The 15,616-nt window shown below is 34.9% G+C and overlaps 1 protein-coding gene across 1 annotated transcript in view; it reads right to left on the bottom strand.

Annotated features, from left to right (window-relative positions):
* Positions 1–15,616, bottom strand: part of LOC108405080 (probable ATP-dependent RNA helicase DDX4) — a 104,489-nt gene that overhangs the window by 76,045 nt on the left and 12,828 nt on the right. Inside the window, 2 exon segments of the mRNA XM_073227369.1 lie at positions 2,696–2,746; positions 7,116–7,193. Of these exon segments, the coding sequence (XP_073083470.1) occupies positions 2,696–2,746; positions 7,116–7,193 (129 nt within the window).

The raw sequence follows: 15,616 nt of genomic DNA, 5'->3' as shown, positions 1-15,616 counted from the left end.
TCTACGCTTCTAGAAGTCAGACTAGAGGTTAACCATGGAGGTGGGGGCTGTTAGTGAAAATAACATGAAAGGGACTTCTCAGGTGCTAGTAATTCCTATTTCTTGATCTGGATGCTTGTCAACCTACCGAACACAAGTTCAGTAAGTGAAAAACCATAGCTATAGATTTGATGTATGTTCCTTTCCACTACTATATCATGTCAGACTTCAATACAAACTTAGATACATATGATACACATATTTACTGAGTGGCCACTCTGTGCAAATGTATACAATGCAGAGAACAGCAATGAGGGATACCCTAAAAATGACTGTTCCTCTGCTAGTCATCCTACTTTACTCAATAAGCCAGGATCAAGCACACAGAGCTGCAAATGGCTTTTGACTACCTCAGATTTGAATTAAATTTAGTTTAAAAATATAATAGCAAGGAAGGTATTTGTTGTTCTGCAAGAAACCAAAAATTTCAAAATAAGAGCCATGTCTTAGGAATATTAAGTGCCAAAAATTGCCTGTTAAGGGGGGAACATGCAATGTTAAGAGAGGAATTTGCTTTTTCTCAACTAAGTTCCTCCCCATCATTACATGGCTCCCTGACATTATCATATAAAGGCTCAGTTTATGAGATGAAGAGCCATTCCTCTTTCATCACCAAAGTCCTCGTCACCTTACAGCCCTAATAAGGCTATACTGAAATTCACAGCAAGTCCCAGCTTCACCGGAGGGATAGGGGACCTGCTATTCAATGAGCTAACCATCTAATGAGGAAAGGAAAGGTATATCCCCAACGTGCAGCAAAAACACTGATATATCTCATTACCATAGGGTTCCAAACAATAAACTCTCTTATCGTAGGCAGATTTGTACATCTGTAGCAATTTTTTAAGTTCAGAATGATTTTTGTGGGTTTTACTATTCTCCACATTGGCCCATAGATTATCAATAATTAGGCATGATAATTTTTGTACCATCTCACCTCAACTTCATTAGAGACAGGATTAGCAGAGTATGGTAGACTACTGCTAGACTTGAACAGAAAATAACATGCAATTTCTTCCCTCCCTGACACTGCCAATGACCCTAGTCAGACAAACAAAAACATCCCAGTTCATGTGTTTGGTGACTCACACCAAGATTCACACAGTTCTCTTCTGTACTACACAGCACAGACTGGAGATTTCAGAAAAAGAATCTAGTGACGTTAGAGAGTGCAAGAAGGGATACCAACTGAACTTCACTCACGTATTAACAGCATGAAACATAAGCCAAATATTTTTCTTCAAAGGTTTTCACCACCACAATTCTTCTTTCACCTTCCAAAATCAGTTCTCAGTTTTAGCATTTCTGTTTCAAGTAAAAATTGTTCAAAAACATGGCCCTTACCGCCTCTCCTGGAAAACCCTCTGTTCCGTGTTTGATTATCTTCACTGCCATTATTAGACTCGAATAAAAACTTAACATGTGAATATCATCTAAATAATTAACTTTAAAAATATAATATCTAAAGAATAGCACTTTCACAAGATGGACTGGTAAGAAAAATTAATATTTTCCTAAGTTAAAATACGAATTTTTTAATTCTTGAAATAACTTTAGCAGCAGAAATATAGACATTATCCAATCAATACCCTATTCAAATTAACTAACATATCTAAATGTTAAATGTTAAACTGAGAACCCACTATTTGCCAAATCTAGACACCAACCAAAAAATAAGAATTTCACAAATTTCAGTTTCACTAAAAATAGTTTCAGAAGTACCTATACTACTAAGTAGTCAAATGGTTCTTAAATATGATCCACAAACCACGTGATTTTATAATGCCATTATTTCTAAAATTTGCCCTTGTTCATAAACCTGAAGCATTAGTAGTTTTTTAAACTACACAAACTTTTCCCCATTCATCCTAATGAAAGAATTTGGGGACATCCTGGCTTTTCTGTTTTTAATGACATTATCAAGTAACATTGCCAGGTTTTCTAACTAATGGTGTAAGAATCACTACACTGAAGTCTGCTTAAGAATTATCTGGAAAGTTGGTTAAAAATAAACTCCTAGCACCCACCACGAGAGATATTCATTTTAGAAGTATACAGTAATTGCAAGAAATGAATAATTTTTCAAAATTTAAAAATTGTTATTAATATAACTTTTAGTAATAACTTTAAGCTTTCTAGAAGATTTCAGCAAAGCTACATTTGGGAAATGAGATGGTTTCATGGATCGTTGTACAGAGTCAATAGACTCTCAGTGACTAAATCTGGAGGGTAGGTTTTCGAATCATTTTATTTCTTTTTACCTCTACATTTAAAGGTATTCTGTCGGCTTTGGGTTTGATGTTTAGATTATTTGCTTAGTATACATACATTCATTGGCCTGGTATGTATTTCTGTAATAAGAAAATCTATTTCCATGGAAAAAATTTTTAGTTAAAAAAGAGCTACAAAGCACAGGGAAGGCACATAGTGGACCTGTGGCATCTCACTACACTGATGGACAGTGACTGCACTGGGGTCTGGGTGGGGACTTGGTAACATGGGTAAATGCAGTAACCACATTGTTTTTTCATGTGAAACCTTTATAAGAGTGTGAAGAAAAAAGAGAAATTGGAATAGACGGAGATAACCTCAGTTTTTCTTTAGAGTTCCCTGGACATTAAATTTTAAAAGTCATTACAAAAAACACTGAACTTACCTCTCCAGAAAGCAGAACGATCAGCTTCTTCAAATTTGTTATTGGAAAAGCCTATAAAAATATAAAATCAAACTTGAAAATTTCTGAAGACAACTATTTCCTATACCTGTGTAGTTTAAAAAACAAATTATAGGGACTACTAGTTATCCCCTTAAAATAAGATAAACCACATACAAGTTTATCAGTACTGAATGAGAACGTATAGAGGTTGTATTACAATTTCTGCCTCGTGTTAAGGTACAAATGTCAGCCAATGTTATATTACCTCAAATGTCATATATTCTTCTGTATGTGTGGGGGCAAAACAGAGGAATATGTCAGTGTCAGTATAACCAGTATGTACTTTCTATTCAAAATAACAGATAATTTTAAAATTTTATAAACTAACTCATTATCTCTTCATTAAGTTATACTCCAATATTTAATAAATTTTCTTGCAACTTCTTTTTGTTTACAAAATATTTTAAAAATCTTCTATCAAGCTGTGCTTTCAAATTTCTAATTTAATAAAAACCTACGTATAGATTTATTCATCTCTCTAGCATATAGACATAACCCTAAAATTAAGTTTAAAAGCATCTATCAGTAATAGTTCATAATATTTGTAAATGCTGAATCTTAATAAAATGATCTTTATTAAAAACATAACCAGGGAGTAATATATCTTAAAATTAATTGTTAATATAGGATGCCTGTCAATCATTATTTAATCTAAATTATAAAATATTAAATATATTAAATTATCCCTTATATAATATAGAGACTAATGAATTACAGTTTGACAGCTGTTAAATTTGTATGTAAAATATATACATAAAGTCACTTAACATTTCAGGTTCAAAAAAATCTAGCATCCCTTCTAACATAAAACTCCATAGAAACTTAGCACACAATTAACATATAAAAATAAGTATATTATTACCTCAATATGTGATTGAATGACAAAAAGGTTTTTCCTTGAGCCAATATGTAATTTCAAAATAAAGGTAATCCATACAGAATGTGTATTATCACAAAAACTAAGTTTTGAGTTATTTCATTTAAATATCTGCAATCTTTGAAGATGGTTCAGAAAAGGATTATATTCTGTCCTCTACAATTACCCCTTTCTCTCCATTCTACCCTCCTCAAAGTAGCCAAGTGACAGGTTTCCAAAATGCTTAGGAAAGGCTTCCACTTACATACACACTGTTGGTCTCTGCCTAAGTTCTGATCTACAGTTAATTTTTAAGGGAAAAAACGTAATTTCAAAGACTCTACTTGTTCTTTGTGCAACTAAGATGGAGACTCAAATTCATCTTCGGAAATATAAGATGGATCTCCTGTTGGGGAGGGAAGAGAGGATCTTGAGTACAGAAGAAAACTGGGGTTCACCTGTGGCATAAATCAATTTGAAGAGGTGTTTCAGCAAATAATGTGGCTATTTAAAAAAGGAAAAAAAATAATAAATGGAATAGCAGACACACCCAAAGCAGCAGAAATTGCTGCAACTGACCGACTAGGAAAGTGGAAGCATTCCCTTGTGATCCCCATAAATTCTCGGAAAAGGCACATACTTTCTATGCATATTTAAAGGGAAATGTAAACTCAGAAAACATGGGGTCGCTCAAATTTTGATTGTAAGATATCACAAGCAGGTTACCTCTCAGTCCAAAACTCTTTCCAACTCCAAAACCACCCATTGTGGATGTATTCTCTCTCTTATTAAACGTGCCAGCATCTGAAAAAGTTCAGATGGAGTAAAAACTATTTAAAACACAAAATTAAATCTGTCCTAAAAAACTAGGAATTAAATGAATCTTTGGGGTAAGCGGACTTCCAAGAATGGGGACAGAGTAGTATAGGAACTTATAAAGATATACCTGCAATTTCTCAAAAAAAATAAACCTCTCATTTAAATTCTGATACCAAAGTAAAAGCATAAATATCCTACTGGTGGATTATATAGCTTCCTATTAGTTGTTATTTTATTAGCAACCTGTAATCAGGAAATTCAACTGTGTGGTTTTCTGTAAATTAAAACCTCACCCTGATAGAGCCAGTTATTTACACTATGCCCCTGTGCAAAAGTCATTGTTAAAAACTTTATACTTTTGTCCTGTTTTTTAATTATTCTACTTATTTTTATTCATCTTTCTAGTACTTACGTCACTCTCAATCTTCCCACTTTAAAACTAAAATTTCTAGTACTTACGTCACTCTCAATCTTCCCACTTTAAAACTAAATTATATTTAAAACTTCCCACTTTAAAACATAGTTAAGAAAAAAAACGAATGCCACTACCCTAGTCACAGCCCCACCGCTCCATGGTATTTCCCCAAATTATCCTTCTGAGCTTTATCTCCAACTACACAACTTTGAACACCCAGCATTTTAATTCACCACAAACAACTTCCCATACTCCACATTGTGAACTTGTAACATTTTGTACCTTCCTACCAGCTGTTTCTTCAGAATGGCATTCCCTACTTTCCTATTTTTCCTATCAAAATTCTTTTCACTCTTCAAAAAGCCAGTTCCAAGGCCACCTCTTGTCTGACGTCTTCCTTCAGTCCTCCAGTCCTCATCAATTCTTCCTCACATTCCCACAGCATACTATCTTTTTAGTAGTATTTGTTTCCATGTGTTTCTCTACCATTAGATTAAGAATTTGAGGGCATAGTAGCTATGGCAAGGGCCATGGTTATTTAAAACAAAAAATTAGAACGGACATCCAAAATGGCATAAACTGCCACTTTAACACGGTCCTCTACAAAAAGTAAAGCAAATTTACGAGGCTCTTGTGATCCTCATAAACTGTCTTACTATCTCTGTAATATCCTAATACAGGGGAGTTAAGGACTCTGTGACACTTTAAAGTCACTTGCAAAATTGTGTATGAACAACTCTCAGTATTTTCATCAGCTTCTTAAGTTGTGTGCGACTCAAGAAGCGAAGGCTATTTAGGCCATATTTCACAGAACATGAATTGCTAATCAAGATTATGTTACAACCAATTAAGACTCAATTTCAAAAAGGCATCACCAGCTATGCAAGTTTTAAGAAAAAATATCATAGAGATTGAAACTAAAATGTTGGATGAATCATAATGGAAAGAAGTTATACTCATGGGTCTGTGAACTTCCAGGATTATATGCAATATAAAGATAACTTTCTCAAGTGTTAACTTACAACAGAGTTTTGATCAGAAGGTTAATGTGTATTTCACCTAAAGCATATGAAATTAACAATTTGCAATAAAATCTGTTTTGGTGATGGTTTTCTCATTTAAAAATTACATTTACCTTTTGCTATTACAAAAAGAAATAATTCTCACTGTAATTCAACAATGTTTATTACAAGTCTGTAACAAAATGTATCACATAAGAAAAATCACCTAACCTATTCTAAAACAGGAATACATCTAAATATTAAACATTCCTGTAAGAATAATATTAAGACATTTACTATTTCTAATGTTAGTAGTAGCAAACAAACCCACACTTGAAGCTCTTAGCACAATTACATGATCCAGATCATTAATGCTTCTTACTTATTAATATGCAGGCTTAAAAAACAAAATGCATATGCACACTGAGAAAAGCAGGAACGTGTCAAAATACAAAATTCACATTTGTATCAACTGTCTCTAAACAAGAAATTAAGTTTTCCAAATATCAAATGAAATACCACATATCAACAACACCTTTAGTTTCTAATGAACAAAAATATCTAGAAATAAAATTCCTCCAAGAATAACATCTAATAAATTCAAGAATAACTGCTATATATGCTTAAAACTACCAACTGGCCCTAGCTTATGACGTCCCATAAAAGAAACAAAGGGTCATATGTATTTTCAAATTTAATTTGAGCTTCTATATAATATTTGATTGCATTATAATAAAACATAGTACAGAATATTTTTAGCCTTTTAGTATCAAATCTAAAAATGCACTGTAGAGAGTATCTTGCTATGCCGTTATCCAGTCAAATCAAGGGCTGGGTTCTTCTAAAAGTAAAAAATCTCAGGCCTAGGAAAATAACCTTTTAATACTAATGAGCTAAGAAAAAAGCTTCCTGTTCTGCCTTTTCTTCAAAAGTACAGAACAAAAAAGAGGTCCTTCTCACCCTAATTTCTGAGGCTTTTACATTATTCCCATCACAATTGTTGGAAATCAATAATCAAAAACACATTAAGCAGCAACTCTGTGAAGCAACTATCTTTAACCAGCCAATCTAATCAATTTAACTATTTCCTACTATCCTATTTTTTACTAGAGGAAAAAAGCAAAAAGAATACCACCATTCAAAAAAATGATGAACTCATCGCAAAGTCTACAGTGCTTTGAGTTGTATTAGATGCAGCTTTGCAGTAAAGAGCCATAAAAGCCCATAGTCATTCCACTATTCAACAGTTGAGAAGACAAAGATACTTACGTCTGTTTCCCAAACTCCTCCGAGAGGGAAATCCTCTTCTCATGAAATGATCTCTTTGAGAAGGTCCATCATCCATTTCTAAACATAGCAAATAACATATTGAAGCAAATCAAAATAACAGTATCTTGATGGAATGCAAACTTTAAACCTTTTCAATGTGCCACCCACATGGCAAATGAGAAATGCTACACACAATAAGAAAAACAAATAGTTCTAGTAGAAAAATGGGCTGTAAGAATAGGTACTTCGCCAGAAGAAAAATAAATGACTAAATTTCACTCATAGGTAAAGAAACAGGAAATCAAAAGAAGGAATGGCTTTTTTGAACCTTGGACTGTTAGGAAAACAGTTTTCAGTTTGCTAATACCAAGAATAGTCAGGATGTAGGACAACAAGCACAAATCATACACTACCTTGAAGCTATAAACTGGATCAATCTCAGCACAATAAAAAGGACACACAGATCAATGGAACAGAGTAGAGAGCCCAGAAATAAATCCAAACTTACATAGTCAATCAATCTATAAGAAAGGAGGCAAGGTATATATACAACGTTTCCCTGTCAGACAGTATCATCAAACTGGACAGTTAACTACATGCAAAAGAAGAACACCACTTTCTTACACCGTACACACAAAAAAACTCAAAATGGATTAAAGACCTAGATATAAGACCTGAAAATATAAAAGTCCTAAAAGAAAGCATACACAAGGAACTGTTGAAAATGGCATTAGCAGTTATTTTTTTGTGGTGAGGGAGGTTTGTCTTCCCAGAGAAGGGAAAACAAAAGCAAAAATAATCAAGTGGGACTACAACAAACTGAAAAGGTTTTGCAAAGGAAACCATTAACAAAATGAAAAGGCAACCTACTGAATTCAAGAAGATGTGTGTGAATGATACATTCAATAAAGGGCTAATATCCAAAATGTAAAAACACACACAAAGAAATCTGATTAAAAAATGGGCAGAGAACCTGAATAGACATTTTCCCAAAGAAGACACAGAGATGGCCAACAGACACATGAAAAGATGCTCAACATCACTCATCATCAGAAAAATGCAAATCAAAGCCACAATGAGATAACACTTCCCATCAGTCACATGGCTAGTATTCAAAAGACAACAAATAACAACTGTTGGCGATGATGTGGAGAAAAGGGAGCCCTGCGTACTGTTGGTGGGAATGCAAACTGGTGCGGCCACTATGGAGAGCAGTATGGAGGGTTCCCAAAAATGACAAATGAATTACCATATGATCCAGTAATTCTACTTCTGGGTATTTACCTAAAGAAACTGGAAACACTGATTCAGAAAGATACATGTATCTCTATGCCTACTGTAGCTTACTGGCAATAGCCAAGATACTGAAGCAACCTAAGTGTCCAACAATAGATGAATGGATAAAGATATGGCATATATACACAAAGGAATATTAGTCATAAAAAAAGAATGAAATCTTGCTATTTGCTGTTGCAGTGGATGGATTTAGAGGGTATTATGCTAAGTGAAATAAGACAAAGAACGACAAATACCATACGATTTTATTTACATGTGGAATCTAAGAAAACAAATGAACAAAAAATAGAAACAGACTAATAATAAATACAGAGAACAAACTGTTGGTTGCCAGAGGGGTGAAGACAGAGAAAAGAGAGGAGTAGGTAAAGGCATAAAAAGGTACCAACTTCCAGTTATTTTAAAAAAAGAAATAAAAGCTGGATCTTGATCACAATTTAGAAGAATACATATTTTTTAAGTGTACTCAAATGTATTTCTCCTCTAGATATACTCAGATAGTAACAAAGATACACATAAAGAGGTTGTTATAAGCACTCCTTGTAATAGCAAAAAAAATGATCGAAGGAGCATAAGTAAACTACAGTATCCTTAAATTACTGAGGATTTTCACAAAACTATACAGCATCCAACATTAAAGAACTGACATTCTTCAACAACAGACAGAATATTATAAAAACTACGTGAAAGACCACAATGTAAATTCAAATTTCAAAAACCAATTATCAAAAACACAAAATTCTCTAATCAAAATAATTCAGTTGAATTAGAAGTCATTAAATACAAAAAATTCTTATTTAAAAATCCTCTTATATTTGGAAATGCACATTTACAATATATCGTATAACCCATGGGTCAATGAAAAAAATTACAATGGAACTTGAAAAATACTCAGAATTGTCTGACAAAAATGTTACTTACCAGCACTAAGATTTTTATACTGGAAAATAAAAACTCAAAATTAATGAGCTAAACAGTCATCTCAACTAGTAAGAATGTTAGAAAAAGAACAAAATTAACCACACAAAAGGAAGGAAAAAAGAAAAGAGCAAATATTGATCAAATGGGAAACAAAATGAAGTGGCTCAACAAAGGCAAAATCTGGTTCTTTGAAGAGAACAATAAAGACTTGCCCGAGTGACAAATCACGAGGAGAGTGATCAAGGGAGGGGGAAAAAAAGAACAGAAAAGACACAAATGAATAGTATTAGGAATGAAAAAAAGGAAAAGGAAATGACCTCCAAAACTATGGGAGCTGCTGTTGAATGGGTATAAAGCTTCAGTTATATAAGACAGAAAAGTTCTACAACTCTGCTGAACAACAATGCGCTGCTTGTGGTCAACAATAATACTGTACTGTACGCTTAAAGTTAAGAGGATAGATCTCACGTTATGTGCTTAGTACTACAGAAAAAACAAAATTACCATGAACAACTGTAATCTATGAAAATTAAAACTCAAAATTAGTGGAAATGTTCCAAGAAAATTAACTCAAAACTGATTCAAGAAGCAGTAAACACAAACCAAACCAAATTGTCCTCTAGAAATTGAATCAGTACTTAAATCTCTGCATCATGCCTAGATACAGTTTTGCAAGTGAGTTCTTTCAAACAGTCAAAGAACTAATCATTCCAGCATCATATAGCTCTTCCAGGAAATTGGCAGTGGAATTATTCCCAATTCATTCCACAAGGCCAACATAACTTTGATGTGACAAGGACAGACAAAAACCTCTCTTCCTTACAAGTGGATGTAAAAATCTCAAAAACAAATATTAGCAAACAAAACCCAACAGTAAAACTGAGTACATGAAACATTATGACCAAGTTGGATTTATTCCAGTATGCAAAATATTATAACACCAGAACATACTTAAAAAAGGTAATTAACATTAACATTAAAAAGAAAAAACTATCTCCATAAATAAAAGTATATGATATAAATACCTGAGAAGAAGACAGACCTAACCAGTCTTCCCGAAAAAGATTTCAATCTAAAAATCATAAACATGCTGACGGAGATGCAGAGAAATATACAAGAGCTAAGGGATGAAGTCCGGAGGGAGATCACAGACGTCCAGAGGGAGATCACAGATGCCAGGAAGGAGATTACAGAAGAGAAACAAACCCTGGATGGATTTATAAGCAGAATGGATAAGATGCAAGAGGCCATTGATGGAATAGAAACAAGAGAACAGAATGCATAGAAGCTGACACAGAGAGAGATAAAAGGATCTCCAGGAATGAAACAATATTAATAGAAGTGTGTGACCAGTCCAAAAGGAACAATATCCATATTACAGGGGTACCAGAAGAAGAAGAGAGAGAAAAAGGGATAGAAAGTGTCTTTGAAGAAATAATTGCCGAGAAATTCCCCAAAATAGGGGACAAAATAATCGAACAGACCACGGAAATACACAGAACTCCCAACAGAAAGGACCCGAGGAGGACAACACCAAGACACATAATAATTAAAATGGCAAAGATTAAGAACAAGGAAAGAGTTTTAAAGGCAGCTAGAGAGAAAAAGGTCACCTATAAAGGAAAACCCATCAGGCTATCATCAGACTTCTAAACAGAAACCTTGCAGGCCAGAAGAGAATGGCATGATATATTTAATGCAATGAAACAGAAGGGCCTTGAACCAAGGATGCTGTATCCAGCACAATTATCATTTAAATATGAAGGAGGGATTAAACAATTCCCAAATAAGCTAAAGTTGAGGGAATTTGCTTCCCACAAACCACCTCTACAGGGTATTTTAGAGGGACTATTCTAGATGGGAGCACTCCTAAGATTAAACAGATGTCACCAGAGAACACAATATCACAGCAAAGAAAGCAGACCAACCAAATACTAACTAAAGGCAAAAAATAAAATCAACTAACCACTAAAAGCAGTTAACGGAAACACAAAAGAGCACAGAATAAAACAACGAACATATAAAGAATGGAGGAGGAGGAATAAGAAGGGAGAGAAGAAAAGATTCTCCAGACGGTGTATATAACAGCTCAATAAGCGAGCTAAGTTAGGAAGTAAGATACTAAAGAAGCTAACCTTGAACCTTTGGCAACCACGAATTTAAAGCCTGCAATGGCGATAAGAACATATCTCTCAATAGTCACCCTAAATGTAAATGGACTTAATGCACCAATCAAAAGACACAGAGAAATAGACTGGATAAAAAAGCAAGACCCATCTATATGCTGCTTACAAGAGACTCACCTCAAACCCAAAGACATGTACAGACTAAAAGTCAAGGGATAGAAAAACATATTTCAGGCAAACAACAGCAAGAAGAAAGCAGGGGTTGCAGTACTAATATCAGACAAAATAGACTTCAAAACAAAGAAAGTAACAAGAGATAAAGAAGGATACTACATAATGACAAAGGGCTCAGTCCAACAAGAGGATATAACCATTCTAAATATATATGCACCCAACACAGAAGCACCAAAATATGTGAAACAAATACTAACAGAACTCAAGGGGGAAATAGACTGCAATGCATTCATTTTAGGAGACTTCAACACACCACTCACCCCAAAGGATAGATCCCCTGAGGAAGAATATAAGTAAGGACACAGAGGCACTGAACAACACAGTAGAACAGATGAACCTAACAGACAGCTATAGAACTCTACATCCAAAAGCAACAGGATATACATTCTTCTCAAGTGTACATGGAACTTTCTCCAGAATAGACCACATACTAGCCCACAAAAAGAGCCTCAGTAAATTTCAAAATATTGAAATTCTACCAACCAATATTTCAGACCACAAAGGTATAAAACTAGAAATAAATTCTACAAAGAAAACACAAAGGCTCACAAACACATGGAGGCTTAACAAAATGCTTCTAAATAATCAACGGATCAATGAACAAATCAAAATAGAGATCAAGGAATATATAGAAACAAATAACAACAGCACAAATCCCCAACTTCTGTGGGATGCAGCAAAAGCAGTCTTAAGAGGAAAGTATATAGCAATCCAGGCACACTTGAAGAAGGAAGAACAATCCCAAATGAATAGTCTAACATCACAATTATCAAAACTGGAAAAAGAAGAACAAATAAGGCCTAAAGTCAGCAGAAGGAGGGACATAATAAAGATCAGAGAAGAAATAAACAAAATTGAGAAGAATAAAACAATAGCAAAAATCAATGAAAACAAGAGCTGGTTCTTTGAGAAAATAAACAAAATAGATAAGCCTCTAGCCAAACGTATTAAGAGAAAAAGAGAATCAACACAAATCAACAGAATCAGAAATGAGAATGGAAAAATCACGACAGGCTCCACAGAAATACAAAGAATTATTAAAGACTACTATGAAAACCTATATGCCAACAAGCTGGAAAACCTAGAAGAAATGGACAACTTCCTAGAAAAATACAACCTTCCAAGACTGACCAAGGAAGAAACACAAAAGTTAAACAAACCAATTAGGAGCAAAGAAATTGAAATGGTAATCAAAAAACTACCTAAGAATAAAACCTCCGGGCCAGATGGATTTACCTCGGAATTTTATCAGACACACAGAGAAGAAATAATACCTATTCTCCTTAAGGTTTTCCAAAAAATAGAAGAGGAGGGAATACTCCCAAACTTATTCTATGAAGCCAACATCACACTAATACCAAAACCAGGCAAAGACCCCACCAAAAAACAAAATTACAGACCAATATCCCTGATGAGCATAGATGCAAAAATACTCAATAAAATATTAGCAAACCGAATTCAAAAATACATCAAAAGGATCATACACCATGACCAAGTGGGATTCATCCCAGGGATGCAAGGGTGGTACAACATTCGAAAATCCATCAACATCATCCACCACATCAACAAAAAGATGGAGAAAAACCACATGATCATCTCCACAGATGCTGAAAAAACATTTGACAAAATTCAACATCCATTCATGATAAAAACTCTCAGCAAAATGGGTATAGAGGGCAAGTACCTCAACATAATAAAGGCCATATATGATAAACCCATAGCCAACATCATACTGAACAGCGAGAAGCTGAAAGCTTTTCTTCTGAGATCGGGAACAAGACAGGGATGCCCACTCTCCCCACTGTTATTTAACATAGTACTGGAGGTCCTAGCCACGGCAATTAGACAAAACAAAGAAATACAAAGAATCCAGATTGGTAAAGAAGAAGCTAAACTGTCACTATTTGCAGATGACATGATACTGTACATAAAAAACCCTAAAGACTCCACTATAAGACTACTAGAACTGATATCGGAATACAGCAAAGTTGCAGGATACAAAATTAACACACAGAAATCTGTAGCTTTCCTATACACTAACAATGAATCAATAGAAAGAGAAATCAGGAAAACAATTCCATTCACAATTGCATCAAAAAGAATAAAATACCTAGGAATAAACCTAACCAAAGAAGTAAAAGACCTATACCCTGAAAACTACAAGACACTCTTAAGAGAAATTAAAGAGGACACTAACAAATGGAAACTCATCCCATGCTCATGGCTAGGAAGAATTAATATCGTCAAAATGGCCATCCTGCCCAAAGCAATATACATATTTGATGCAATCCCTATCAAATTACCAGCAACATTCTTCAACTGGAACAAATAATTCAAAAATTCATATGAAAACACCAAAGACCCCGAATAGCCAAAGCAATCCTGAAAAAGAAGAATAAAGTAGGGGGGATCTCACTCCCCAACTTCAAGCTCTACTACAAAGCCATAGTAATCAAGACAATTTGGTACTGGCACAAGAACAGAGCCAAAGACCAGTGGAACAGATTAGAGACTCCAGAAATTAACCCAAACATATATGGTCAATTAATATTTGATAAAGGAGCCATGGACATACAATGGCAAAATGACAGTCTCTTCAACAGATGGTGCTGGCAAAACTGGACAGCTACATGTAGGAGAATAAAACTGGACCATTGTCTAACACCATATACAAAGGTAAACTCAAAATGGATCAAAGACCTGAATGTAAGTCATGAAACCATTAAACTCTTGGAAAAAAACATAGGCAAAAACCTCTTAGACATAAACATGAGTGACCTCTTCTTGAACATATCTCCCCGGGAAAGGAAAACAACAGCAAAAACGAACAAGTGGGACTATATTAAGCTGAAAAGCTTCTGTACAGCAAAAGACACCATCAATGGAACAAAAAGGAACCCTACAGTATGGGAGAATATATTTGAAAATGACAGATCCGATAAAGGCTTAACGTCCAGAATATATAAAGAGCTCACGCGCCTCAACAAACAAAAAACAAATAACCCAATTAAAAAATGGGCAGAGGAACTGAACAGACAGTTCTGTAAAAAAGAAATACAGATGGCCAACAGACACATGAAAAGATGTTCCACATCGCTAATTATCAGAGAAATGCAAATTAAAACTACAGTGAGGTATCATGTCACACCAGTAAGGATGGCTGCCATCCAAAAGACAACAACAAATGTTGGCGAGGCTGTGGAGAAAGGGGAACCCTCCTACACTGCTGGTGGGAATGTAAATTAGTTCAACCATTGTGGAAAGCAGTATGGAGGTTCATCAAAATGCTCAAAACAGACCTACCATTTGACCCAGGATTCCACTCCTAGGAATTTACCCTAAGAATGCAGCAATCAAGTTTGAGAAAGACAGATGCACCCCTATGTTTATCGCAGCACTATTTACAATAGCCAAGAATTGGAAGCAACCTAAATGTCCATGGATAGATGAATGGATAGAGATGTGGTACATATACACAATGGAATACTACTCAGCCATAAGAAAAGGGCAAATCCTTCCATTTGCAGCAACATGGATGGAGCTGGAGGGTATTATCCTCAGCGAAATAAGCCAAGCGGAGAAAGAGAAATACCAAATAATTTCACTCATCTGTGGAGTATAAGAACAAAGGAAAAACTGACGGAATGAAACAGCAGCAGAATCACAGAACCCAAGAATGGACTAACAGGTACCAATGGGAAAGGGACTGGGGAGGATGGGTGGGTAGGGATGGATAAGGGGGTGGGAAGAAGAAGGGGGGTATTAAGATTAGCATGCATGGGGGGGGAGAAAGGGGAGGGCTGTACAACTCAGAGAAGACAAGTAGTGACTCTACAAAACTTTGCTATGCTGATGGGCAGTGACTGTAATGTGGTTTTTAGGGGGGACCTGGTATAGGGGAGAGCATAGTAAACATAGTATTCT

This window comes from Manis javanica, chromosome X, assembly GCF_040802235.1.
Source record: "Manis javanica isolate MJ-LG chromosome X, MJ_LKY, whole genome shotgun sequence".
Taxonomy (NCBI): Eukaryota; Metazoa; Chordata; class Mammalia; order Pholidota; family Manidae; genus Manis; species Manis javanica.
This window is presented reverse-complemented; position numbering and strand designations above follow the sequence as displayed.